The 27,103-nt window shown below is 54.1% G+C and overlaps 1 protein-coding gene and 2 gene segments (V, D, J or C); all 3 read left to right on the top strand.

Annotated features, from left to right (window-relative positions):
* The first annotated feature begins 976 nt into the window (after positions 1–976).
* On the top strand, positions 977–1,569 carry LOC123347507. The segment is given in 3 exon segments: positions 977–1,022; positions 1,117–1,417; positions 1,455–1,569. Coding segments are annotated over 3 exon segments (462 nt in total).
* Positions 1,570–12,112: 10,543 nt separating this feature from the next.
* Positions 12,113–12,559, top strand: LOC123348032 (the record flags this gene model as incomplete). The annotated part of the segment is given in 2 exon segments: positions 12,113–12,158; positions 12,252–12,559. Coding segments are annotated over 2 exon segments (354 nt in total), but the record flags the coding sequence as incomplete, so codon positions are not given.
* A 3,741-nt stretch (positions 12,560–16,300) lies between these two features.
* On the top strand, positions 16,301–25,977 carry LOC123347506 (Ig heavy chain Mem5-like). Its single transcript, XM_044984892.1, has 5 exons — positions 16,301–16,419; positions 16,514–16,827; positions 17,556–17,580; positions 24,029–24,052; positions 25,529–25,977. Exons 1-5 carry the CDS (start codon positions 16,374–16,376, stop codon positions 25,975–25,977), a joined length of 858 nt encoding a protein of 285 aa, XP_044840827.1. The 5' UTR covers positions 16,301–16,373.
* Positions 25,978–27,103: the final 1,126 nt, after the last annotated feature.

The raw sequence follows: 27,103 nt of genomic DNA, 5'->3' as shown, positions 1-27,103 counted from the left end.
ATCCTATTTCTTCAGACTATTTCTCCAGTTTGTCCAGATCATTTTGAATTTTATTCCTATCCTCCAAAGGATTTGCAACCCCTCCCAGCTTGGCATCATCCACAAACTTTATAAGTGTCCTCTCTATGCCGTTATCTAAATCATTGATGAAGATATTGAGCAGAACCAGACTCAGAACCAATCCCTGCTCTGTGCCCTTCCAGCATGACTGTGAACCACTCCCTGGGAATGGTTTTCCAACCGTTATTCACCCACTTTGTAGTAGCTCCATCCAGGTTGTATTTCCTAGTTTGTTTATGAGAAGGTCATGTGATGTCATACCCTTTCCCCAGATACACAAACCAGGGCTCATCAGATTAAACCAATAGGCTGCAGCATTAATACAAACAAGAGAAAATTATTTTTCATACAACACACAATTCACCAGGGAAACTCATTGCCACGAGATGTTGTTTTGGCCCAAAGTATAACTGGCTTCAAAGAAGAACTAGATAAATTCCTAGTGAATCAATGACTATGAGCCAAGAGGGTCAGGGCCCAACCCCGAGCCCAAGGGACCCTAAATCTCTCAATGCCGGAAGTGGAAGATTCCAAATGTCGCTGTTCTGTACATTCTCCCTGTAGTTCTGGTGGGGCCACTGACAGAGACAGGATAAGGGACGAGATAGGCCATGAGTTTGAACCAGTAGGGCAGATCTCTCTCTCTCTCTCTCTCTCTCTCTCTCTCTCTCTCCTTATTTCTCTAACAACGGGTCTTGCCCCTTGTCGTGGGTCCCCAGGCAGGGAGTGTGATCGCTGGGGAAGGAGTTGCTGTCCCTTATAAGCACAGGGATATGCAAATGAGGGTGACAGTGTCCTGTTTAAATCCGCCTCTCTCTGTCCCCAGGCTGCACAAGCCGAGACAGTCCGCAGCCCCCTGTCTCTGTGCAGTGACCAGCCAGTCCCCTGAGAACTTTCCCCTCCAACATCAGGGAAAATGAGACTTTGGCTCCACCTAATTTTCATTGTAGCGGCTTTCGAAGGTATTTTTTCCCGTAATTTCTTTATAGCCAGAGGGGAATATTGTGTTCTTCCCAAACAATATTGATACGATTCTTAACGTTACTTTATTCCCAGGTGTCCGGTCCCAGGTGCAGCTGGTGGAGTCCGGAGGGGATGTGAAAAAGCCCGGAGACTCTCTCCGCCTCTCCTGCAAAGCCTCCGGGTTTACCTTCAGCAGCTACGATATGCACTGGGTCCGCCAGGCTCCCGGGAAAGGGCTGGAGTGGGTCTCGGTTATCAGCAGCAGCGGGGGTACTATCTACTACTCCGACGCAGTGAAGGGCCGATTCACCATCTCCAGGGACAATCCCAGCAACCTGCTGTACCTGCAAATGACCGGCCTGAAGCCCGAGGACACCGCCCGCTATTACTGTGCCAGAGATACAGTGAGGGGAAGCCGGGCTGAGCTCAGACAAAAACCTCCCGTGGCGGTTACCAGAGAAAGTCCCAGCTGGTTTGATGCTGACAGGCCGCGCTGGGAGCTCACAGGAGACAATAATTCCCTCCCCTTTGAAATGGGGGAAATGAACCCGGCTGGTCAGTCAGCTCTAGATCCACAGGAGGCGGAGATGCCGGGAATGGCGTGTTCTGCACTGGGCGCGGTGGGGATTCACTCGGTCCCAGATATTCTATTACAGACACTGATACGGATGAAAAGAAAGTTTTATCTGCCAAAAAAGTCTTAAATTCCCCACGTTCACCTCTCAGTACCAGTGTGAGGATAGAAAGCAGGAGAGGTGAAAACACAAACCCTGGGAGCTATAAAAGGACCTAAGGGAGCTGCCCAAATGCCTATTGGCAGGGCCGGCTCTAGACACCAGCCCTCCAAGCAGGTGCTTGGGGCAGCACTTTCTAAGGGGCAGCACTCCACCCCCATTTTTATTTGTTATTTTTTGCTTGGGACGGCATTGCCGGGAGCCGGTCCTGGCGCAGCCTCTTGCCGGAGCCGGGATCCACGCCCCCTGCCCAGCCCAGCGGCGCCCTGCACAGCCCACTCTGGAAGGGAAACCCTGCGCCGCCCTGGGGAGACTCGGAGAGGCATTGGCAGCAGGACCCCTCCTCCCTCCCTGCATCCGGGGCCCGCCTCCCTCCCTCCCAGGCTCCTCACACATTCCGGGAGCCCCTCTCACCACTGCGGCCAGAGGGGATCCCACAGTGTGCGAGGAGCTGGGGAGGGAGGGAGGGAGGGAAGTTGGGTCCCCTGGAGCCGAGCCCGGGCAGCGGCGGCAGCGAGAACGTCTCCCAGAGTCAGGGCCGCCCAGGGGGGAGCAAGTGGGGCAATTTTCCCCAGGCCCCGGGCCCCACAGGGGCCCCCAGGAGTGTGTCGGAGGCTCCTTCTGCCTCCCTCTTCTCCCATCCCCCCGTGTCTCAGCTGATAAGGGGACGGGGCTGCGAGCTGCAGCCGAGCGCTGGGAACTCAGGCCCCAGTTGGAGACACCACGCGGCTGCAGGGGGTAAGCGGCATGGTAAGGGGCTGGGGCAGCACCCCCCCGACCCCAACCCCCAAAGCCCTGACCCCCAGCTCCGAGCCCAGCCCCTGTGAGCCAGACACCCCCCGACCCCATCTCCGCACAGCCCCTGATTCCCAGCCCCTCTGAGCCGGGCACCCCCCAACCCCATCCCCCACAGTCCTGAGCCCAGCTCCTGTGAGCCGGGCACCCCCCAACCCAGAGCCCAGCTCCCCACCCAGCCCTGGGCAACAGCAGCACCACCCCCAGGCGACAGCCCATTGGCACCAACCATCACCATCACCCAGCAACAGCCCATTATGTAATTGCAAATGTAGGCAGACCAGTAAAGCAGTTCATGTATTTCCTGTCTTTTCAAATTATTACAAATTAATTGTTGAATGTATTTCACTGGTTATTTTTTACATTTCCAAATACACGTTACTATAGTATTTTATGGAAGGGCCCCCCCCAAAATTGCTTTGCCCCAGACCCCCTGAATCCCCTGGGTGGCCCTGCCCAGAGTGTGTGAGGAGCCGGGGAGGGAGGGAAGCGGGGTCCCCTGGAGCCGAGCCCCGGCTGCGGTGGCAGCGAGAGGGGCTCCCCGAGCGTGTGAGGAGGTGAGCGGCCGGCTGGGCTCGTCGGTGCTGAGCCCGTAGCCCCGCAGCCAGAGATCCTCGCCTTCCCCCCTGCCAGGGCTGGCCCAGGGCTCGGCTGCTGTGTGCTGGTAGCGAATCCCAAGTTTCGGGGGGAGCCCAGTGCTGGAGCAGCAGGGGGTGTGGGTGGGGGGGCACTGGTGGGCGTGGGGGAGCTCAGGGCTGCTGGGGGCAGCCAAAAATTTTTTTGCTTGGGGCAGCAAAAAACCTAGAGCCGGCCCTGTACAGACAGCTCCAAGAAGCTGATCTACCTGCAACTGACCGGCCTGAAGCCCGAGGACACCGCCCGGTATCACTGTGCGAGACACACAGTGAGGCGAAGCCGGGCTGAGCTCAGAAACAAACCTCCCGTTGCGGTCAGCAGGGGAAGTCCCAGCTGGTTTGTGACACTGACAGTCCGGGCGCTGGGCTCTCGCGGTTCCCTTCCTTGAAATGGTTAAAATGTTCTCGGCTCTGCAGCCACATCCAGTGCCACAGACAGCAGAGACCCCGAGGCCGGCACCTCGGGACTGGGGTGGGGGGCCTGACACGCTGGGTCCCATAAACTGTTCTACGCCTCACAACACATTCTATAGAGCCCGGAAACTGCCAAACACTCCCCATGTGACACCCCCCCCCCCCATGTTCTGTGTGCCGGGAAAAACCGGGATAAGGAAAAACACGGACCAGGACAACGATCAACGAGCAGAGGCTACTCCCCCCAAACAGCCTGACCAGTGCCCTAGAGCGGTGTGATGTTTGCTTAGAAGCCTATTAAACAGCTTCCGTTCTTATCTGACTCCCTGCCTGATCCGCTGTCTCATCTCCCCTGGCCTCAGGCTGCACCGGTGCCAAAGCGCGGGGGCTGGAGGGAATGACCCCTCCCTTCCAGCCCTGCAGTTCTGGGATTCTGTGATCGATCCATGGATACTCCACCCCTCCCCCCTCTCTCAGCCTTTGCTCACAGAGCTGGGATCACACACTGCGGGGAGAGGCTCTTATGTTTACAGGTGCCCAGGGAAATTAATAACCCAACGCCCTCTTTAAATCCCGCCACGCCTCTCTCCCTGCATCTCCCCCGGTACAGAGACTCCGGCTTCTCCACAGTTTCTCATTGACTCCCCATCCTTGGACACGCTCGTTTCTCCACCTCCAGGAAGATGAGATTCTGTTTCCACTAACTTGCTGCTTTATCAATTTTCCAAGGTAAACTTTTGCCTCCCTAAAGGTCCCAGGATGTCACCTGTGTTACCACAGCCTCCAAATTATTACTCCTTTGCTTTATTTCCCTCGGGTCTTTTAACAGAAACACCAGATAATGGTGAGCAGTTTATACAAAGATAAAACTTCTATGAAGCGCCCCCACCCTCCCCTCTCCCACCCATCACACTCTCGCTGCCCCTCGAGGGGTGGTAGAAGAATTCCTGAGATATTTAGTTGGTTTTTTATCATTTCATTGCAGCTCCAGGCCAAACCCTTTACTTAAACCACCATGAAACAGGGAATGTAGGTAGAAGAGGTGAGAATCTATAGCAGGCTAACACCCCCCCCCCACACACACACACTAACAATCCCACGTTATTACAGCTCAACTACTCGCTGCATTTGCCATTGAGCAGCCCCAGATCCGAGTGCACCGCTCTGCATTCCTGTGCCAGATATGGACACCACGGGGATCCAACCTGTGATAAATAGACAGAAGGAGATTTCTGCTTGTAACTGTGCTCAGTGGGTCACAACACAACCCAGAATTGGTGGTTATTCTTTGATAAGATTTACCAAACCAGCCACAAAATTAAACTCCTGTTTCACCGCAGGGGCTAACAAGAAAACATAAAGGCAGTTTCCTCAGGCATCTCAGTTCTGATGTCACCTCCAAAAACAGGAGGTTCAGAGATGAGTGGTTCTTTACAACCTGTCTCATCAAATCATAGGTTCTCCTGGTCCCAAAGGAGCTCCTGGGGTGGGGGGGCAGGTTTGTAGAAATTTTGGTGGTGCCCAAAATGCCCAGAGCTCGCCATCCCCAACTCTGCTCCCCACCTGCCTAAGGCCCTGCGAGGGAGTGTGGGTGGGGGGAGGGGTGCCGGGGGCAGGCCCTGGGCTGGAGCAGGGGGGTGGGGGTACAGGAGGGGCTGAGGGGTGCAGGCTCTGGAAGGGAGTTTGGGGGCAGGAGAGGTGTGTGGGAAGGGGCAGGGGTGCAGGCTCTGGAATGGGAGTGGAGGAGTGCAGTGCTTACCTGGGGCTCCTAGGCAGGGCAGCAGGGCCGTCTCTAGCCACTCAGGTGCCCTATGCAGCCTCCCCCCCCCCCGCCCCGTGGGGAGGCTGTGTGGGGCCCCAGGAATCTGTGGGGGCGGGGGTAAGAACCTGCTCCCCCCCGCAGGGTCTGGGCTACACTCAAGGCCTGCGAGGCCCGGGAGGCAGGAGCTATGAGGAGGTCACTTTGGGGGGCCCCACAGGCCAGGCTGGCTCTACTGTTTTCGCTGCCCCAAGCAGCTCACCGAATTGCCGCCGTGAATGGCAGGGGCAGTCCATGTGTGCCGTGAGGGCAGCACGTGCGTTTCCGCAGTGGCAGCAATTTGGTGACTGCTTCTGTCTTCAGCCAGAATACAGAAGCTGCGCTGCTGTGGACAGCTGAACATAGAAGCTGCCGCCGAATTGCCACCGCCGGGGAAATGCACGTGCCGCCCTAAAGGCACAGGGACTGCCCCCGCCGACAATTCGGCGCGCTGCTTGGGGGCAAAAACACACGGACTGCCGTCCCTTGCAGATTGCCACCCCAAGCACCTGCTTGGGATGCTGGTGCCTGGAGCCGGCCCTGCCCACAGGCCTCCAGTGGCTTGGGGCATTAGCGAACGTGACTGGGCAACAAAATTAAACGTTAATCAATGCAAAGTAATACCCATTGGAAAACATAATCTCAACTATATATATATAAAACGATGGGGTCTAAATTAGCTGTTAACAGGCAAGAAAGTGATGTTGGAGTCATTGTGGATGGTTCTCTGAAAATATCCACTCAATGTGCAGTGACAGTCAGAGAAGCAAACCCAATGTTGGGAATCATTAAGAAAGGGACAGATAATTGCCAAATTGCCCCAAATGTCATGGTACCCTAGGCATCTGCGTGCTGCATACGTGGCAGCACCAGCTCCAGCAACCAGCCCTATCCCCGGCTCCCCCCCACTCCCCATGGGCTGCACCCAGTGCGAGGAGCAAAGCCATCCCTAGGGGTGTGTAGGATCCCAGACAACTCCCTCTGCCCCACCACTTAGCCTTCTGCCCTGCTCCACCCCCGCCCCACCCCCATTCCACCTCTAGCCCCAGCAACCCCGCACTCACCGGCAGCAGTGGAAAGCGGAGCAGCCCAGACCCAGGCCACTCTGCTCCGCCAGCTCCCAGCCACGGCGCTCCGCTTCCCGCCACCGGTGAGTGTGGAGTGGGACCCCTCACCCCAAAACCCCTCCTCCTGAGCGACACGGCTGGGGCTGGGCGAGAGAAGCACAGCCGGCTGCTCCTGGCCTCCCGCCAATGCCCCAAGCCGCTGTAGGCCCGAGGACACCGCCGTGTATTACTGTGTGAGAGACACAGCGAGGGGAAGCGAGTCTGAGCTCAGACACAAACCTCCCCCTGCAGAGAACGGGGAAGGCAGCAGCTCTGTTCCCCAGCACTGAGAACATGCACGGAGTGTCTCCCCTCAGGGACACCGCACAGAGCTGTGCCAGGAGACAGAGGCTCCGCTGACCCCACTCCCCCGGGGAGCGCAGGGAGCAGATGCCCAGGGTCTATTTCATGGAGCAGGAGGAAAGAACAGGTGCATCCGCCCTCGCTCTGTGGATGCCCCCAGTGCCCACCAGAGCTTTCGGATCAGATACTCCACCGGTTATGGATCCCTCCTTCCCCAGTGAAGTCAATGGAGACGCCGAGCCCTTAGCAAATAGCAGTGGGAATGCGGAGCCCTGAGGGAGGATTATGGAATGGAAGGCGGGGGGTGGGGGTCAGTGATCATCTATCGCTTTTGTACTGAGGCTGATCATTCTCTGTGGTTGAACTTCACCCCTTTTTAGAGGAGCCAGGCGAAGGTCCTCTCCAGCTCCCGAGCCCCACCTAAGCCTCCTGCAGGATTTATCCACTAGCGGAGCCTTCTGCTTCCCTTCTGCACAGGGACGGTTTTTATCCCATCTCCAGAGCTCTGACCCTTCTCCTCAGACCAAGCCACAGCGACTCCAAAACTATTTCCAGCAATGTAGTATGGAAGAAAACAGAGTCTTCTCTCGCAGGTTGGTTGCAATAAGTCCGAGACAGTTTATTTTCCTGACACTTGCAAGGGGAGAGTACACACAGGCGGGGTTCCCCGTCCCAGCCAGGTCTCTATTAGATAAACAATTAGGACAAGCATTTACACCTTTTCCTGCAGACAGTAATAATCACTAACCACATCTTGTTTATACATATTCTTTCCTGATATCTCCCTTTTTCTCATGAATTTCTGCCACAATCTACATTCCATTCTTATCTAACACAAGGACAAAAAACAGTATCTCTTAGAGTTTTTTGTTCCACTTGCTTTCTACTTGCCCAGGCCCTGCCTGAAATCTCATGTTATTAAAGCTAGTGTTAGTCTAACTCTTACTTTATTCCTAAAAGTTAAGATATCTGCATTCAAATTCCCTTTATCGTTTTCTCTGCTTCCACAGTAGCCAAAAATAAAACAAAAAAAAACCAGAAATATTCCAAATCAGCATTTCAAAATCTGTTTCCACACTCAGTGACCGGGTTACCTGAGAACAGAATGAATCAATAATGTAAGTTGCTCCCAGTTGATAACACTGACACCAACATTGAAGAGGGTGGGGGGAAGAGAGGCAAAAATCCACTGCTAGATAGATAGATAGAGGAGGTGTACAGGGATAGATAGATAGATAGATAACACAACTGTTTCCATACAGTTGTTTTACACATGAAATAAGGGTAAAATCATGACCTTAAGGGAAGATTCGCTGCTAAGGTCGGACTCTCTAACCCACCTGTATTAGATTTCACAATGAGCTACAGTGTCACACGCCTCCTGGGTCCCCTCGTTATAGTGTCCCCACCCCCGGCCCATGCAAATGAGCTCCCCGGGGCCCTGTTCATAGCCCAGTCCCAGCCGCTCACCCCGCTCAGAGCCAGCGCCGGGCTTCAGCTTCCCATCCCGCCTGGGGACTGAGCCGCCCGCCGCAGACATGACCCCCAGCCTGGCCATCACCTTCCTCCTGCTGCTCCCTGCGGGTACGGGCGGGACCTGCACTGCCGCTGGGCGCCCGGTACCGCGTGTTCCCTAATAACTGCGCCTCCGGGAATCGCTGCAATATTCCCCCTTTATCTCTGCAGGTGTCTATTCCCAGGTCAGCCTGGTGGAGTCCGGAGGGGGAGTCAAGAAGCCCGGAGAGACCCTCAGACTGACCTGCACCGTGTCCGGATTCTCTCTCACTAGCTACGGGGTGAACTGGGTCCGCCAGCCAGCGGGGAAAGGGCTGGACTGGATGGGAGGTATCTGGGCTGATGGGGGCACTGCTTATAGCAATGGTCTCAAAGTCGACTCCCCATCACCAGAGACACCTCCAAAGGCCAAGTGTCCCTCCAACTGACCCGCCTGCAGCCCGGAGACAACTCCGTGTATTACTGTGCCAGATACACACTGTGAGGAAAATCCTATTAAAGCCTGCACTAAAACTGACCTTGCGGAGAACCAGTCTGGGTTTATGAGCCCCAGGGAGGAGCAGCTGCCAACACTGCTTCTGCCTTGCGTTACAAACACTCCATGAATCCAACCCCTTAGCACTGAAAGGCAGAACTCCCAAGGCTGGGAGTGGAACCCAGGAGTCCTGGCTGCTGCATTTTGTCTCTGGTGCCCCTAAGAAATGAAGGGAAAGGCCCCAGGAATAAGAACATGAGAACAACCAGACTGGGTCAAACCAAAGGTCCATCTAGCCCAGTATCCTGCCTTCCGACAGTGGCCAATACCAGGTACTTCTGAAGGAATGAACAGAACCGGTGATCGTCAAGTGATCCATCCTCTGTTGCCCATTACAAGCTTCTGGCAAACAGAGCATGGAGACACCATCCCAGCCCATCCTGGCTAATAGCCACTGATAGACCTAACCTGGGACCCTAAGAATTGCCAGCCCCAACACTCTCCCAAGGGCCCACCTAGCTCAACCTTCTGTCTCCCAGAGGCGTTAGCACCCACTATTGTATAGGAAGCAGCCCAATATTTGGCAATTATTAACTCACCTGCTCAAAAGGGGGAGATTTCTCATAATCCGCCCTCCTTCCGAGATTCATCTCACTCTGACAGGAGGGGAGTTTGTCTCCTTCCCAGAATTGCTCAGTGCTCCAGCTTGAAGCTCTAACTCCTCCCTGTTTGAACCAGAACAATATCTCTGTGCCAAGGCCGCCCAGAGGATTCAGGGGGCCTGGGGTCTTCGGCGGCGGGAAGCCCCCTTCGGCGGTAATTCGGCAGCGGCGGTCCTTCTGCTCTGGGACCCGCCACCAAAGCGCCCCAAAGACCCCCGCCGGGGACCCAAATCGCCGAATTACCGCAGAAGATCCGGCACTTCGGCAGCGGGTCCCGCTTCAACGGTAATTCAGTGGCGGGGAGTCCTTCCGCCCCGGAGGGGAAGAACCCCCACCGCCAAAGACCCCGAGCGGAAGAAGCTCCGGGGACCCAGGACCCGCGAGAGTTTTGTGGGGCCCCCGGAGCCAGTGAAGGACTCCGCTCCAGGGGTCCCAAAAAGCTCTGGTGGGGGCCCCTGCGGGGCCGGGGCAAATTGCCCCACTTGCGCCCCCCCGTGGGCGGCCCTGAGTATGAATGTGCTACAGCCCCCACGCATCCCCCCCCACCCCGCAATATGTAAAGCACAGGAATTTTGGCACCTCTTAAAAAGAAAACTGGAAACAAACAAACAAACCAACAAAAACCCGCAGCCCCTCCCCACAGACAAACTCCAGGATCTGGTTTAGGAATTACACTTCGGCTCAACCCACGCGAGACCCACTCCTGAACCGGCCCATCGCCGTTATCCCCATCATACCCAGGCACTGCACCGGCCGGCCTCTAAGCTGCAAATTCCCACCATCAGCCAGAACCCCGAGAAGCCAGGCAATGAGGAGTCGCGGGTGAAGACTCCCCCCAGGCTTTTCTAACCCCCCCCCCGACATTCTCCGCTGTCAGTGACACTCAGTGCTCACCCCAGAGACATTCTGCCCTCAGCACATTCACCGCCCTGGCGCTGCGCATCCAGCTCTGAACTCTGGCCTGAGATTTTCCTCCGAGCACTTCTCCCATCTCCAGCGACCATCTGCAACACCGCCCAGCTCCGTGCACTAGGCGCTCCTGCTACGGACCCGGCCCCCGGTCACTGCGCATGTCCGTGGAGCGGGCCCCTGCTGGGAAAGGGAAGGGGACACTTTGCCCCAGCGCCGCGGGGAATCTTCACCCTCCAGCGGGTGTCCCCCAAACCAGTGAAACCCTCGGACCTGACCCCGTCACTGACCCCACAGAGCCACCGCCCCAGGGTGCACGGGGAGTGGGGGCTTCCGAGCAGAATCTCCCACCAGCTCTTAGTTGACTAGAATAGATTTCATAGGGGGCCCAAATCCCCGGGTAAAGAATTCCGGTTATTCAAGGGAGCTGTTTGTTTCTGCCATGTACAACAGCATAAGGAGCGTCTGAGCCAGCGCGCTAGCAGTTTGCATCTCCGAGCAGAGGAGTTTGTGTCCCTTCTAATGAGCGGGACAGGGCAGTGGTTCTCAGACGGGGTAAGCGGAGGTCTTCCTGGGGATGCATCAGCTCATCCAGACATTTGTCTAGTTTTACAACAAGCTACATAAAGAGCACTAGCCAATTCAGTACAAACTAAAACGTCATACGGACAATGACTTGTTTATACTGCTCTATAGGCTGAAATTTAGTACAATATTTATATTCCAATCAATTTATTTTCTAACTATATGATAAAAATGAGACTCAGCAATTTCTCGATAAGGTGCTGTGACACTTTTGTATTTTGATGTCTGATACATTTTTTATGTGAGGTGAAACTTGGAGTATGCGAGACAAATCAGTCTCCTGATTCAGTACAGTCTGGAACGGCTGACAGGACAGCCACTGAACTAGGCCATTTCCCTGTCTCTATTAGTGGCCAGAACCAATTGCAAGAAACCCTGGTCCCTGGTCAGGCCGCGCTTGGTCCACTAATAACCCAGGGAGGCTCCACTGCAAACTTAACTCTGTCCTCAGACTCCCCCCTCCCCCCCCCTAGCTTCTCCCACCTGCACCCACAGGCGGGCCCTACACCGGGCCCAAAGCACGAGCCAGGCTTGCTCAGATCACGTTCCTAGTGTCACGGATCATTTCAATGGAGCCGGTCACTGCCGGGAAGGGAAAGGGGCTTCCGTCCCCAATCCCCCCTGCGCCCTGCGCCATGGGGAATCTTCCCTCTCCAGCGGGTGGCCCAGCCCAATGGATCCCCGGAACACGACCCCTCCCCGGACACTGACCCCCCCTGACCGGACGTTGCATGGCCCTTGTGCCCCTGGAATAGGGCTCCAGAACTGAGTCACCCCCAGCCCCAGTATCACCTCACAATAGCCAGGCCCTCAGTTCCTGGGTGGGGAAATACAGTCACTGCAGGGAGCTTTTCACTCCTCCCAGGGGTCCGAAAGTGTCAGGAGGATCCCAGCGCCCTGTGCCCGGCGCTGCACAGACACACAGCACGGGACAGTCTGACTCCCGCACCCGGAGCCCTAGGGCGAGTCACTCAGATCACTGGCAGCAGGAGTGTGTGTCTCTTATAAAGCGGTGACATGCAAATGAGGGAGACAGTTTCCTGTTTAAATCTGTGCCTCTCTCTGCCCAGGCTGCACCCGGAGACACAATCCGCAGCCCCTGCGTCTGTGCAGTGACCGGCCAGTCCCTGAGAACTTTCCCCTCCAGCACCAGGGAAAATGGGATTTTTGCTCCTTGTAATTTTCGCTCTAGCCGCTTTGGAAGGTATTTTCCTCCTCCGAATAACTGGCAGAGTTAGAAGAATATTGTGTTACCGCTGTTTTTATACCGATATTAAAGGCCTGTCTTTGTTCTCAGGTGTCCGGTCCCAGGTGCAGCTGGTGGAATCCGGAGGGGATGTGAAAAAGCCCGGAGACTCTCTCCGCCTCTCCTGCAAAGCCTCCGGCTTCACCTTCAGCAATTACTACATGCACTGGGTCCGACAGGCTCCTGGCAAGGGGCTAGAATGGGTCGCTGAAATATACACCGGTGGGAGTACTATATACTACCTTGATTCCGTCAAAGGCCGATTCACCATCTCCAGGGATGATCCCAAGAGTGAGCTGTATCTGCAAATGACCGGCCTGAAGCCCGAGGACACCGCCCGCTATTACTGTGCGAGACACAGTGACACGAAACCGGTTTGTGATCATACAAAAACCCAGGCTGCGGAATCGCGCTTCTCCCGGCAGCCGCGCGGGGGCAGCAGTGACACACGCACCGCTCCGGGCTGGAACAGGAGACCCGGCACCCGGGTGAATGTAACACAAACCTCCCGGCAGTTTTAACCCTTCCGTTCCCGGGCAACGTGTCTCCCCTTCCTGCCCACTACCCCGCTGGGTGCAGAGATCCCCCGCGTCATCTGTGAACCCCAGTCCGGAGTTAGTCCAGGAGAGGCGGCTGCTGAGGGAGAAGCAGAGGCCCGTTGGTGGTGGCGGTGGGGTCATGGGGGCACTACGGTCACAGAACGCAGCTCCCACTGAGTGAGATTTGGCCCAGGACTCCCCAAAGGCTTGTGTGACATTCCCACCCTGCATTAGCTACCAGCCAATTGTCACTGCCAGGTCTCCCATGGCTACAAAAAGCTGAACCTGCTTCCCCTTGTACTCAGAGAGTTTCTAGTTTCAGATTCTGGTCCTGCTGCCAAATGTTCTTGTCTCCCACAATCTAACCCAGGGGTGGAGGAGGGGGTGCGGAGTGAGTGAGGGGGCTCAGAGCAGGGGGAGGGAAGTGGGGGGCTCAAGGCAGGTTGGGGGCAGGAGGGGTGTGGGGTGCATCAGGGGGCTCAGGGCAGGGGAGGTTTGAGGGGCAGGCTCCTCCCCAGCGCTGTTTACCTGGAGCAGCTCCAGCAGGCTCCCTGCCTGCCTGCCCTGGTCCCATGCCACTCCCGGAAGCAGCGAGCACCATGTCCCTGCGGCCCCTGAGCGGGGGGAGGGGAGGCAGAGGGCTCCGTGCGCTCCCCTCACCTGTAAGTACCTCCCCCTAAAAGCAGCAAAGAGTCTTGTGGCACCTTATAGACTAACAGACGTATTGGAGCATGAGCTTTCCTGGGTGAATAGCCACTTCGTCGGATGCATGACATGGTATTCACCCACGAAAGCTCAAGATCCAATACGGCTGTTAGTCTATAAGGTGCCACAAGACTCTTTGCTGCTTTTACAGATCCAGACTAACACGGCTACCCCTCTGATACTTACCTCCCCCTAAGCTCTCTGGGACACGACCCCTCCCCAGACACTGACCTCCCTGACCGGACGTTGCATGGCCCTTGTGCGCATGGAACGGGGCTCCAGAGCTGACTGGCCCCCGCCCCCAACCCCAGTATCACCTCACAATAGTCAGGCCCTCAGTTCCCGGGTGAGGAAATACAGTCACTGCAGGGAGCCAGAGTTCCCCATTCCCAGCCAATGGCAGTTGTGGGGTGCAGTGCCTGCAGGCTAGGGCAGTGCATGGAGCCCGCTGCCCACCCTCCCCCAAGGGCCGCAGGTACATAGTGCCGGCTGCTTCTGGGAGCAGCGCGAGGCCCATGGCACAAGGGGGTGACAATCCCATGGGCCAGATCCAAAGCCTTGATGGGTCAGATCCAGCCCACAGACCGTAGTTTTCCCACCCCTGGTCTAACCCAAAGGCAAGGAGGAATAAGGGAAGCTTTTCCCTGACCCCAGAACACGCTCTATCACGCCAGGGAAGGATGTCTTGGGATTTGAGATCATTTTATTTCTCCCTTAGGTAAAAGCACAGACGTGATCCCCCAGCCAGGCACTTCACAACACAGAATAAGGGGCCCTCTGAGTCCTCTTCATTGTTGCACCCACTGTTATATATTTGCAGCAAGTATTGTACAAAGCAGGGCTGGTTCTAGGTCCCCCCAACCCTTCATGCAAAAAAAATTTGTCTGCCTCCCCTCCTTTTTTTTTTTTTTTTGGCTTTTACACATGTTTGCACTTTGCAATATTGTTGGGGTTTCTTTTGTTTGTTTGACTGGGTGCGGTACTGATGCAGCATTCGGCAACGACTGCATCTGAATCTGCTTGAGCTGAGTGTATCTGCCTGAATTTCTTATTGAGACAGAGGAGCTGAAAACCCTATGGGCCACCAGAGGCCTGAGTAACTCGCACTGCCTGTGATATGTGCGGAGGTGAAATACAGACTAGAGCAGGGGTCGGCAACCTCTGGCACGCAGCTCGCCAGGGTAAGCACCCTGGCAGGCCAGGCCAGTTTGTTTACCTGCCACATCCACAGGTTTGGTCGATCGCGGCTCCCACTGGCCACGGTTCACCACTCCAGGCCAATGGGAGCAGCAAGAAGCCATGGCGAGCACATCCCTAGGCCCGTGCCGCTTCCCACAGCCCCCATTGGCCTGGAGTGGCGAACCCGGGCCAGTGGGAGCTGCGATCAGTGGAACCTGCTGACCCAGCATGTAAACAAACTGGCCTGGCCAGCCATGGTGCTTACCCTGGTGAACTGTGTGCCAAAGGTTGCCGACCCCCTGCTGTAGGGCTTTAGGAACATGAAGTCGCTCTTGGCGGACTCCGGGATCAGTCAGAATTTGTAGCAGTAGCCCAGAGGGCTGCCGCCTGCCACATCCAGGCAGTTGGTTGACACTTTGTTGCCCACGGAGAGCTGGGGCTTGATGTTGGACTTCTTGAAGATATCCGCCAGAATGCTGCTCCTGGAAATGTGCCGCCCCAAGCACGTGCTTGTTTTGCTGGTGCCTAGAGCTGGTCCTAGTTCTGAGTAGTGGGAGGGGGAACCCTGACACCAATTCATAACAAAAATAAATGTTTAGGGAGATCCGCTTTTACACGTGCACTCGGCTGCCTCAGTTACATCTCACCTCCAAGCACAAGGCATAGCTCACCCAGAGGAGTTTCTCAATATCATGCGGACGTTCAGAGGTGAACAATCCGGATTCCCCCCTGCTCTGCCGCACGTGGTCCATGTTTAACCTCTGTAAGCAGATGGGATGTGGGCCTGTTCTGATGCCCAGCGCCTCCTGCCCTTTCAGAACAGGGGGCAAGTTTCAGCTCAGATTTCTAGAGTTGACTTCAGCTGATGTATAGAACAGGGGCAGAAGCCCAGTTTGTCAGGTGACCAGAGCAACAATGTAAATAACCTGCTGGTGAAGACTCCACAGGAACGGGTCACAAACCCTTCAGAGGCTGAACTTTATTCATCTCCGCCCAGCCTCGGTGCATGGACTGTCAGGTCACTTTCCGAGCGGTTCCCTGGCTTAGAACAAGGGGCTGTAGAGACCCAACTCCCAGAGCCGCCCCCAACCAGCTTCTCCCCTCGCCCCGCTGTTCTGGGGTCTCACTGTAGCGCAGACTCTCTTCTGTCGGGGGTGGGGGGGTTGGTCTCCCGTTAGGTGACGGGGGATGTGTTTGTTGTGGCCGCTTCCCTCACTGTTCCCTTCTCACCCCTCCCACGGGGGCCCAGCCGCAGGTTGTTCTGACCCAGGCGGGTTCTGAAGCGAAGCAGCCCGGAGCATCCACCTGCTGAAATGCGCCGGGACCGGGTTTAATCCCAAGGGCTGGTGGGTCCCACAGAAACCCGGGAAGTGGGTTGGGGTGGCTGCTGAGTTACCCACACACCTTCCGTCACAGCTGCTCCTCCCCCCGCCTCTAGGAGTGATTTACACCCTCCCTCTGTTTGCTTTTCCCTTATCAAATGTGTACTTGGGACCCCATCGCACTGTGCCGGGACTGCACAAACACACAGCCTGAGATAATCTGATTCCTTCTCTCTGAACGCTAAGAAATCACATCAGAGTTTGGGTCTCTTATAAGGACCGGGATATGCAAATGAGAGTGAGAGTTTCCTCTTTAAATCTCTGCCTCCTTCTGCCCAGGCTGCACCCGGAGACACAATCCGCAGCCCCTGGGTCTGTGCAGTGACCAGCCAGTCCCCTGAGAACTTTCCCCTCCAGCACCCGGGAAAATGAGGCTTTGGCTCCATTTGCTTTTCACTGTAGCGGCTTTACAAGGTATTTTCTCCTCGTAACTGAATTGGAGAAATAGGGGGACATTACACGGCTGCAGCTCATATTACAGTGATTTGTAACCGCTCTTTGTTCTCAGGTGTCCGGTCCCAGGTGCAGCTGGTGGAGTCCGGAGGGGATGTGAAAAAGCCCGGAGACTCTCTCCGCCTCTCCTGCAAAGCCTCCGGGTTCACCTTCAGCGATTACGGGATGTACTGGATCCGCCAGGCTCCCGGGAAGGGGCTGGAGTGGGTCGCTACGGTCAGCCAGCCAAGTGGATCGAGCCAGTGGTATTCCCCGGCCGTTCAAGGCCGATTCACCATCTCCCGGGACAACTCCGTCAGCTCGGCTTATCTACAAATGACCGGCCTCAAAGCCGAGGACACTGGCCGCTATTACTGTGCTAGAGACACGGTGGCAAAAACTTAGTAGCGCTGATGCAAAAACCCAGACTGCACCATCTCCCCCGAGCCGCGTGAGGGCAGCAGTGACCATGCAGTTCTGGGCACAGGCTGAGAAAAGGCATCAGGGTGAATCCAAAATCTGCCATGGTCTTTTAACCCTATAATTCCCTGGCAATGTCACCGCTTGCTTCACGATGGGCTCCATACAGAGACGGCTCCATTCCTGAGCAAACCACAATCAGCTACAGCAGGAGATATGGGGCAGAGCTGGGATTTTCCAATCAGACCCATGAGTTAAGGTGGCCCCAATCCATTTGAAATCCAAGCCCAGCTCCTCAGCTGTAGTGACCTGACAGGGCATCTGCCTCTACTGCAAGTGGCTGGGCCTTTCTCACACTGATTCCTACCCCAAAACCAACTCCATTGCTTGCCTACAATGGAGGCTCAGACTTTTGACAGTGACGTCGATCATACACAAAATGCTCCATGGGCAAGGAAATCGGGAAAGATTTATTGACTGTGCCAGGTATTTTCAAAGAAAGCTAGTGAAGTTTGTTACCTGAAACTGGGCCAGTTAGTAAGCTTAGGGAGTACTAATGACCCACATTTATTATATTGATAGCTGAGCTCAAAAGAAGGTGTGTGGGGGGGGGGTCACACTCACACTTGCATACTCACGCTCCCAGGACAGGCACGGCACTGGAGATGTTAGGATCCTTGAAGGTAAATGTCCCACAGCACAGCGATGGACAGAGCGATGAAGGTAAGTCTTCCCAAGGCACGATGTAAAGCAACGCAGTGAACCACTGGCCAGGCGATCCGGGAGAAGGATCTTCACAGAGGTACAAGCTTGTGAGTGCACTGCTGAGCACAAGGCCCCTTCCCGTTTTAAGGACCTGCTCCCCATGGCCTGCGACTAGAGATGACTTGGCCGCATCTGGTTGGTCACAGTCCACCTCGAGCAGTGTCCATGCAGCGTCCTTGCACTGGATGTGTGAGTGCTGCCTAATTAGAGTCCCAGACACCTTGTCCAACTGGAAGCTCTTCTGATCTTCCATCTGTTCAACCAGCCAGTTCATCCCACAAGCGTTCCAGGGGAGAGGGGGAGGGGAAAAGCCACTTCACAGGTATTCAGAGAGGGAGAGGAGACAAAAGGGGAGTATAACAGACCTTTTGAGCATACAGGTTATACATAGCATAGTAATACAGAGCATAAAGATCACTGTTGCTCCTACAACAAAGTTAGGGGCCAAAATCCTACCCGAAGCCTAACTATTCCAGGTTACCTTGTCTCAGGGTCCAGCCTATGGCTATGGTGCAAATGCAGACTTAGAAACGGAGATCGGTTTTCACAAACCCCTGATGCCCGCAGGCACAGAGAGTCACATCTTCATTTACACTGTGAAATTAGGTCGAATTTATAGAAGTCAATTTTTAGGAAGCAATTTTATACAGTTGATTGTGTGTGTCCCCACTAAACACATTAAGTTGGGGAGAGCGTCCACAGTACCATGGCTAGTATTGACTTTCAGAGTGGTGCACTGTGGGTACCTATACCACAGTTCCCGCAGTCTCCGCTCCCCATTGGAATTCTGGGTTAAGCTCCCATTGCCTGATGGGGCAAAAACATTGTTGTGTGTGGCTTTGGGTACATGTCGTCAGTCACCCTTCCCTCCTTGAAAGCAACGGCAGACAATTGTTTCCCACCTTTTTTCCACGCAAGCGCCATACCACAGCAAGCGTGCAGCCTGCTCAGCTCAGCTCACTGACACCACTGCTGTTGTGTCTGTCAGGGGCGGCTCTAGGCACCAGCAAAACAAGCTGGTGCCTAGGGCGGCAAAATCTAGGGGGCGTCCTTTGCGGCCGGGGGGGCAGCAGGCTGGGCCGGCGGACCTGCCGCAGTCATGCCTGCGGGAGGTCCACCGGAGCCCCGGGAGCAGCGGACCTGCCGCAGGCATGACTGCGGAGGGGGCGCTCGGCCGGCGGCTTCAGTGGACCTCCCCCAGGCATGACTGCGGATGGTTCGCTGGTCCCGCGGCTCGGCTGGACCTCCCGCAGGCATGCCTGCGGCAGCTCAAGCGGAGCCGCCGGACCCGCGAGCCGTCCGCAGCTGCGGGAGGTCCAGCCGAGCCACGCGGGACCAGCGGACCCTCTGCAGTCATGCCCACGGGAGGTCCGCTGCTCCCGCGGCTCGGGGGCGCCTCCCGGGCATGACTGCTTGGGGCGGCCAAAAACGTAGAGCCGCCCCTGGTGTCTGTGGTGCTGCTCTCAGCAGACGGTGCAGTAGGACTGCTAACCATCATCCTCCACCGCTTCCGCTGCAACTCTGCTCTCCTGCTTTTGCTTCGATAGCGAATTTCTCCATGTTGTCTGTCATGGGCTCCCGGATACATGTGTTCTTCCTCGGGAAATGTGTGTGGTGCTGACTGTTGTCTTCCACCGCTTCCACTGCATCTCTGCTCTCCTGGTGCCATGAATCCACCTTGCAGGTCCTCTCCTTGTTCTGTATAAATATCTATTCTTGTGGCATCCATCGTCATCCATCGCTTCTGCTGCAACTCTGCTCTCCTGCAGACGCCATATCATGGCAAGCATGGAGCCCACTCAGATCACCGCTGTTGTTGTGAGCATTTTAAACACCTCATGCATTATCCTGCAGTACGTGCAGAACCTGCAAAAGCAGGCAAGGAGGCAACAACAGCGCGATCACGATAGGGATGAGAACATGGACACAGACTTCTTTCAAACACAGGCCCTAGCAATTTGGACATCATGGTGGTAATGGGGCAGGTTCCTGCCTTGGAATGCCGATTCTGGGAAACAAGCACAGACTGGTTGGACCGCATAGTGTTGCAGGTCTGGGATGATTCCCAGTGGCTGCAAAACTTTCTCATGCTTAAGGGCACTTTCATGGAACTTTGTGACTTGCTTTCCCCTGATCTGAAGTGCAAGAATACCAATATGAGAGCAGCCCTCACAGTGGAGAAGCAAGTGGCGATAGCCCTCCGGAAGCTTTCAATGCCAGACAGCTACCGGTCAGTCGGGAATCAATTTGGAGTGGGCAAATCTACTGTTGGGGCTGCTGTGATCCAAGTAACCAAAGCAATCACTGAGCTGCTGCTATCAAGGGCAGTCACTCTGGGAAATGTGCAGGTCATAGTGGATGGCTTTGCTGCAATGGGATTCCCTAACTGTGGTGGGGCGGTAGATGGAACCCATATCCCTATCTTGGCACTGGAGCACCAGGGCAGCCAGTACATAAACCGCAAGGGGTACTTTTCAATGGTGCTGCAAGCACTGGTGGATCACAAGGGATGTTTCACTGACACCAACGTGGGATGGCCGGGAAAGGTACATGATGCTCACATCTTCAGGAACTCTGGTCTGTTTGAACAGCTGCAGGAAGGAACTTACTTCCCAGACCAGAAAATTACCATTGGGGATGTTGAAATGCCTATAGTTATCCTGGGGGACCCAGCCTAGCCATTCACAGGCACCCTGGACAGTAGTACGGAGCAGTTCAACTACAGGCTGAGCAAGTGCAGAATGGTGGTAGAATGTGCATTTGGAAATTTAAAAGCTCATTTGCTCAGGTTACTGACTAGGTTAGACCTCAGTGAAACCAATATTCCCATTGTTATTGCTGCCTACTCTGTGCTCCACAATATCTGTGAGAGTGCGGGGGAGACATTTCTGATGGGATGGGAGGTTGTGGCAAATCGCTTGGCAGCCGATTATGCACAGCCAGAAACCAGAGTGATTAGAAGAGCACAGCTGAGTGCCCTGCACATCAGAGAAGCTTTGAAAACCAGTGTCATGACTGCCCAGGCTATGGTGTGATAGTTATCTTTGTTTCTTCTTCATGAAAACCCGCCCCCTTGGTTCACTCTACTTCCCTGTAAGCCAACCGCCCTCCCCTCCCCCTTAGATTACCATTTGCAGAGGCAATAAAGTCATTATTGTTTCAAAATCATGCATTCTTTATTAATTCAACACACAAATAGGGGGAAAACTCACAGGGTAGCCGGGAGGGGTGGGTGAGGACGGAAGCACCAGGCCGGCGGGGGGGGGGGGTGGATGAGGGGAGGAAGGAAGGACAAGGTCACACTACAGTTCAAAACGTATTGAGTGCCAGCTTTCTGTTGCTTGGGCAATCCTCTGGGGTGGAGTGGCTGGGTGCCCGTAGCCTCTCCCCACATTCTTGGGCATCTGGGTGAGGAGGCTCTGGAACTTGGGGAGAAGGGCAGGTGGTTAAACAGGGGCTGCAGTGGCGGTCTGTGCTCCTGCTGCCTTTCCTGCAGCTCCACCAGATGCCTGAGCATGTCAGTTTGCTCCCCCATTAGCCTCAGCATTGCATCCTGCCTCATCTCATTGTGCTCCTCCCTCCTCTCATCATGTTCATTTAACGCTTTCCTAGACTCTGCCATTGTTTGCCTCCATGCATTCTGCTGAACTCTTTCAGTGCAGAAGGACTGCATGAGCTCTGAGAACATGTCTGTCCTGAGTGCGGTTTTTTCACCTTCTAATCTCCGCTAGCCTCTGGGACTGAGATGATAGGGAGAGCATAGAAACATTTGCAGCTGCAGGAGGGAAAAAAGGGAGAGTATTATTTAAAAAGATACATTTTAGAGAACAAAGAGAAGATTATTTCACACTGAATCAAGTGATTCACATTACATAGCACCAGGGCCGGCTCTAGGTTTTTTGCTGCCCTGAGCAAAAAAACAAAACAAAACAAAAAATCTCCCAGAATGCTGCCCCTGGAATTGTGCCACCCCAAGCACCTGCTTGGTTTGCTGGTGCCTAGAGCTAGTCCTGCTAACTGTCCATCGAACTTCACTCTGGAGATCCACAAACCAGCTGTTTGATCTCTCCCCTCAGGTGCCTGACTGCGTTCTGACATTACAAACCATCGTGGTTACAAGACATCCCAGTGAAGGGACCCTGCATTGGCTGACACATCTGTGCTAGCCCCTATGTGCTCTCCTCTTCCCAGATGTGCTGGCCCCTCGCACACCCCCGAAATTCAGGACTGAGGGCTTCTGAGCTTGATGCAAACTGGTTAGCTTGGAAACGGTCCCGATTTCCATTTAAACCCTACATGGGATTGGAGCCCAGAGAGGCAAACCTGATTGGAAACAGTGAGGTCTGCGCTCAGAAAGGTTCTTGATTTCAGCTCCATTGGGATTTTGAGAGTGGCCCTGCAAACCCTTCCTAGCCTGAGTAACCCTTACCCCACATATTGTTCCCCCGGAGCCGGTGGGGTCAGTCCCATTAGTAGGGATGGCAAGCTCTTAAAGAGAACTAGACCCAGCAGACGTTTGTCTGCTCCAGCCCCGGTCTCTGTTCCCAGCACCTGAGCTCCTTCTAGCTTTCCATAAACATAAGAACATAAGAATGGCCGTACCGGGTCAGAGCAAAGGTCCATCTAGCCCAGTATCTGTCTACTGATGCCAGTCTAAACTGTGGAATCATGAGAAACACTTTCAAATCCCACCTGACGGCCAACCAGATCGTCTCCCAAATACAAGGTTATCCACTGCAATCGACTATTGGCATTATTGCTTGGAAGGCTGTAAAATATTAGCTGACTCTCTTTGTTCTGCCCTATAGAGTAACTCACCGCTAATAACCTTAGAATTAAATTCTATCCATCTACAGCTAGATTTACTATTTAGGGCACAGAGCAGGGATCAGCAACCTTTGGCATGTGGTTCGCCAGGGTAAGCATCCTGGTGGGCCTGGCCATTTTGTTTACCTGCGGTGTCCGCAGGTTTGGCCGATCGCAGCTCCCACAGGCCATGGTTCACCGCTCCAGGCCAATGGGGGCTGAGAGAAGTGGTGCAGGATGAGGGACGTGCTGGCCCCCACTTCTCGCAGCTCCCATTGGCCTGGAGCAGCGAACCCAGGCCAGTGGGAGCCGCAATTGGCCGAATCTGTGTATGCGGCAGGTAAACCAACCGGCCTGGCCAGCCAGGGTGCTTATCCTGGCGAGTGGCATGCCGAAGGTTGCTGATCCCTGGCTTAGAGTTTATCTTAGGGAAGGATAAAGTTTAGAGTTAAGACTGGGGCTACGTTTTGGGTTAAAATAGTGGTTTAGAGTAATAATTAGCATTAGTCGGACAGGATGTAGAGATAGGGCATAAATTTGGGTTAAAGGGGAGAGTTAAAGATAAGTGTTTGAGGTTAGGGTTAAGTTTACACATTGTGTTTTAGCTTTGATGTTTAGAGTTATAGTTTACTCTCAGAATTACAGCTGGAGTAAGGTTTTAGGATTTAGGTGAACAATTCAGTTTGGGTGAGTTTTAAAACATAGGGTTAGAAATTACCTCTATGGTGGTTAGGGAAAGTTCAGAATGTACCATTAGGTTCAAGGTATAAATTAAAATTAAATGAAGGGTAAAAGTCAAAAGATGGGGTTAGAGTTTACCCCTGAAGTTAGAGGTACTTTTAGCGCTACTGTAAGGATTTAGGGTAAGGTTAGGTTTTACATTTCCTTTTAGGATTAAGGTAAATATTAAATTTGGGGTTAGAGTTCATCCTTAAATTTAGGGTTAGGGTTCGGGTTCGGATAAAAGAGATGAGAATTTGACCTCCTCAGAATGACGTAGGAAGTGCAAAGCCAATCGTGCTCTGATACTGACAGGGCAGGAGGTTGTACCACAGAGGGAAAATCCAGCTCCTTCTTGGTCCCAGATTAAAAAAAAATGGAGCTTGTTCCACAACAGAAGTTGTGTGTCTTATAAACAGGGTGATATGCAAACAAAAGTGAGAGTCTCCTGTTTAAATCTGTCTATCTCTCTGCCCAGGCTGCACCAGGGGAGACAATCTGCAGCCCCCTGCCAATTCCCTGAGAAATTTCCCCTCGAACCAGGGCCGGCTCCAGCGCGCCAAGTGCATGCTTGGGGCGGCGTGCCGTGGGGGGCGCTCTGCCTGTCGCCGGGAGGGCGGCAGGTGGCTCCAGTGGACCTTCCGCAGGCATGCCTGTGGAGAGTCTGCTGGTCCTGCGGCTTCGGTGGAGCCTCCGCAGGCATGCCTGCGGGAGGTCCACTGGAGCCGTGGGACCAGCGGACCCTCCGCAGGCACGTCAGCAGGAGGTCCACCGGTGACCGCCAGAGCGCCCCCAGCGGCGTGCTGCCCTGCTTGGGGCGGCGCAATTCCTAGAGCCACCCCTGCCTCGAACAGCAGGAAAAATTAGCCTTGTCTCCTAGTTTTCATTGCTGTGGCTTTGGAAGGTATTTTCTCCCCAGTAAATCTATTGAAGGGTGACGGATTGGTCTATGAGTGACACTGCAATGGCTGTGATTGATAACAGAGCTTTATTTTGTTACCTCACAACTTTATTGGACAATGTGGTTAATGTGGCTCTGTCAGGGTTCCCTCCCCATTCTGGGGTACAGATGTGGGGACCTGCATGAAAGACCCCCTAAGCTTATTTCTACCAGTTTAGGTTAAAAACTTCCCCAAGGCACAAATCCTTTCCTTGTCCTTGAATGCTATTGCTGCCACCACCAAGTGGTTTAGCCAAAAAAATTCAGGAAATGGACCACTTGGAGTCCCTATTTCCCCAAAATATTCTCCCAAGCCCCTTCACCCCCTTTCCTGGGGAGGCTTGAGAATAATCTACCAACCAATTGGTTACAATGTGAGCACAGATCAAACCTCTTGGTTTTTAGGACACTGAAAATCAGTCAGGTTCTTAAAAGGAGAATTTTATTTAAAAAAAAAAAGTAAAAGAATCACACCTGCAAAAATCAGGATGGAAAGTAACTTTACAGGGTAATAAATAGATTTAAAACACAGATGATTCCTCTCTAGGCTCAGCTTCAAAGTTACAAAAACAGGAATAAACCTCCATCTTAGCATGGAGAAAAATCAGATTAGAATGTACATTTGGGGTTAGAATTGCATCCTAGGTAAAGTCAGGATTTGGTGTTCTAAGTAAGGTATTCATGTAGTTTTCCGGTTAAGACATATATGAAAGTGGAGTTTATCCTCAGGATCAGCTCTAGACATTTTGTCACCCCAAGCACGGAGGATCTGCTGATTCCGTGGCTTCAGTAAACTGTGGGAAGTCCGCTGAAGCCACAGGACCAGCAGACTCTCCGCAGTCAAGCCCCCGAAGGCACCCTATCTGCCACCCTAGCAGCAACCCACAAAGCACACCCCCAGCTTGCACCCCAGGCAGGCGCTTGGAGCACTGGTGCCTGGAGTCGCCCGTGCTCAAGGTCACGGTTAGGTGTGGGAGCTAGTGGAGGGATAAAGAAGATGCCAGTTAGTCTCCTTCTGGTCAAGTAGGAGTCTCCGACTGAGACAAGGGCGGTACCACAGAGACAAAGTGCCGCCTCTTCCCTCAACCGCACACAAAGAAACTGAATTCGCGCTAGGAGATGCTGCGTGTCTCTTATAAGGAGGGGGATATGCAAATGAGGGTGAGAGTTTCCTGTTTAAATCTGCCCCTCTCTCTGCCCAGGCTGCACCCGGAGACACAATCCGCAGCCTCTGGGTCTGTGCAGTGACCAACCAGTCCCCTGAGAACTTCCCGCTCCAGCACCCGGGACAATGAGGCTTTGGATGTATCTCGTTCTCACTGCAGCATGTCTGGAAGGTACATTCTCCCTTTCCATGGGCTGGATGTATTGGGGAGGTGGGGGATTATTGTGCTATTGCCCGAGGCACTCATGTTCCCCATAATTAATTGTTATTCCCAGGTGTCCGGTCCCAGGTGCAGCTGGTGGAGTCCGGAGGGGATGTGAAAAAGCCCGGAGACTCTCTCCGCCTCTCCTGCAAAGCCTCCGGGTTCACCTTCAGAAGCTACTGGATGGACTGGGTCCGCCAGGCCCCCGGGAAGGGGCTGGAGTGGGTCGCCCGTATCAGCAGTGGCAGTGGGAGTAGCACATACTACGCTGATGCAGTCAAAGGGCGATTCACCATCTCCAGGGACAATCCCAGCAACCTGCTGTATCTGCAACTGACCGGCCTGAAACCCGAGGACACCGCCCGCTATTACTGTGCGAGAGACACAGTGGGGGGAATCTCGACAGGGCTCATACAAAAACCCGAGGCGCAGAACCGCCCTTCTCCCGTGCGCCGCGTGGGGGCAGCACTTCCCCAAACAATCCAGCCCTGGGCACAGGAACTGGATCTACAACCAGAGTGAAAAACAAATCCGTGCTCAGGTTTCCGAGCTCAATATCCATCTGTAGAATCATAGAACCCTGGGATTGGAAGGGACCTGGAGAAGTCATCTAGTCCCGTCCCCTGCACTCATGGCAGGATTTAGTGTTATCTAGACACCATACGTGACAGGTGTTTGTCTAACCTGCTCTTAAAAATCTTCAGTGAGGGAGATTCCACAACCTCTCTGGGAAATTTATTCCAGTGCTTAACCACCCTGATAGTTAGGAAGTTTTTTCTAATGTCAAACCTCACTTGATGCAATTTAAGTCCATTGCTTCTTGTCCTATCCTTAGAGGTTAAAGAGAAAAATTTGTCACTTTCCTCCTTGTACTTCTCCTTTTATGTACTTTCAAACTGTTATCACGTCCCCCTCAGTCTTCTCTTCTCCGGACTAAACAAACTCAGAGTTTTCAATCTTCCCTCATAGGTCATGTTTTCTAGACTTTTAATTATTTTTGTTGCTCTTCTCTGGACTTTTTCTAATTTGTCCACCTCTTTCCTGAAATGTGGCACCCAGAACTGGACACAATATTTAAGTTGAGGCGTAATCAGTGTGGAGGAGAGCAGGAGAATTAAGTGGGTTGCTTACAACACTCCTGCTAATACAACCCAGAATGATGTTCACTTTTCTAAATAGTGTTACATTGTTGACTCATATCAAGCTTGTGATCCCCTATGACCCCCAGATTCCTTTCTGCAGTGCTCCTTCCTAGGCAGTCATTTCCAGTTCTGTATGTGTGCAACCAGCAATGGCTCCAGGCAGCAGCACTCCAAGCGCGTGCCTGGGGCAGCAAGCTGCTAGGGGTGCCCTGACGGTCCCTGTGAGGGCGGCAGTCAGGCAGACTTCGGGGGCCTGCCTGCGGGAGGTCCACCAGTCCTTTGGCTTCGGTGGCAATTCAGCGTCGGGGATGCCGAAGCCGCGGGACCGGCGACCTCCCCCAGGTGCACTGCCATGCTTGGGGTGGCAAAGAAGCTAGAGCCCCCCCTGCGCCTGCCCCCCGGGAAAGGGCTGGAATGGATGGGATTTAGCCGACATACAGTTAACGGGGGAACCACAGAGTATAACTCGGCTCTCACACCTCGTGTCACCATCACCAGGGATACTT

This window comes from Mauremys mutica, chromosome 13 (assembly GCF_020497125.1).
Source record: "Mauremys mutica isolate MM-2020 ecotype Southern chromosome 13, ASM2049712v1, whole genome shotgun sequence".
Taxonomy (NCBI): Eukaryota; Metazoa; Chordata; order Testudines; family Geoemydidae; genus Mauremys; species Mauremys mutica.
The sequence above is the reverse complement of the archived record's forward strand: the minus strand, read 5'-3'. Positions and strand labels throughout refer to the sequence as shown.

Coding starts and splice junctions, on each gene's coding strand:
- LOC123347506 (XM_044984892.1), top strand. CDS start 16,374: ATGAGGCTTTGGCTCCATTTGCTTTTCACTGTAGCGGCTTTACAAG. Junction 16,420..16,513: donor CACTGTAGCGGCTTTACAAG/GTATTTTCTCCT, acceptor CTTTGTTCTCAG/GTGTCCGGTCCCAGGTGCAG. Junction 17,581..24,028: donor CGATGGACAGAGCGATGAAG/GTAAGTCTTCCC, acceptor CTTGTCTCCTAG/TTTTCATTGCTGTGGCTTTG.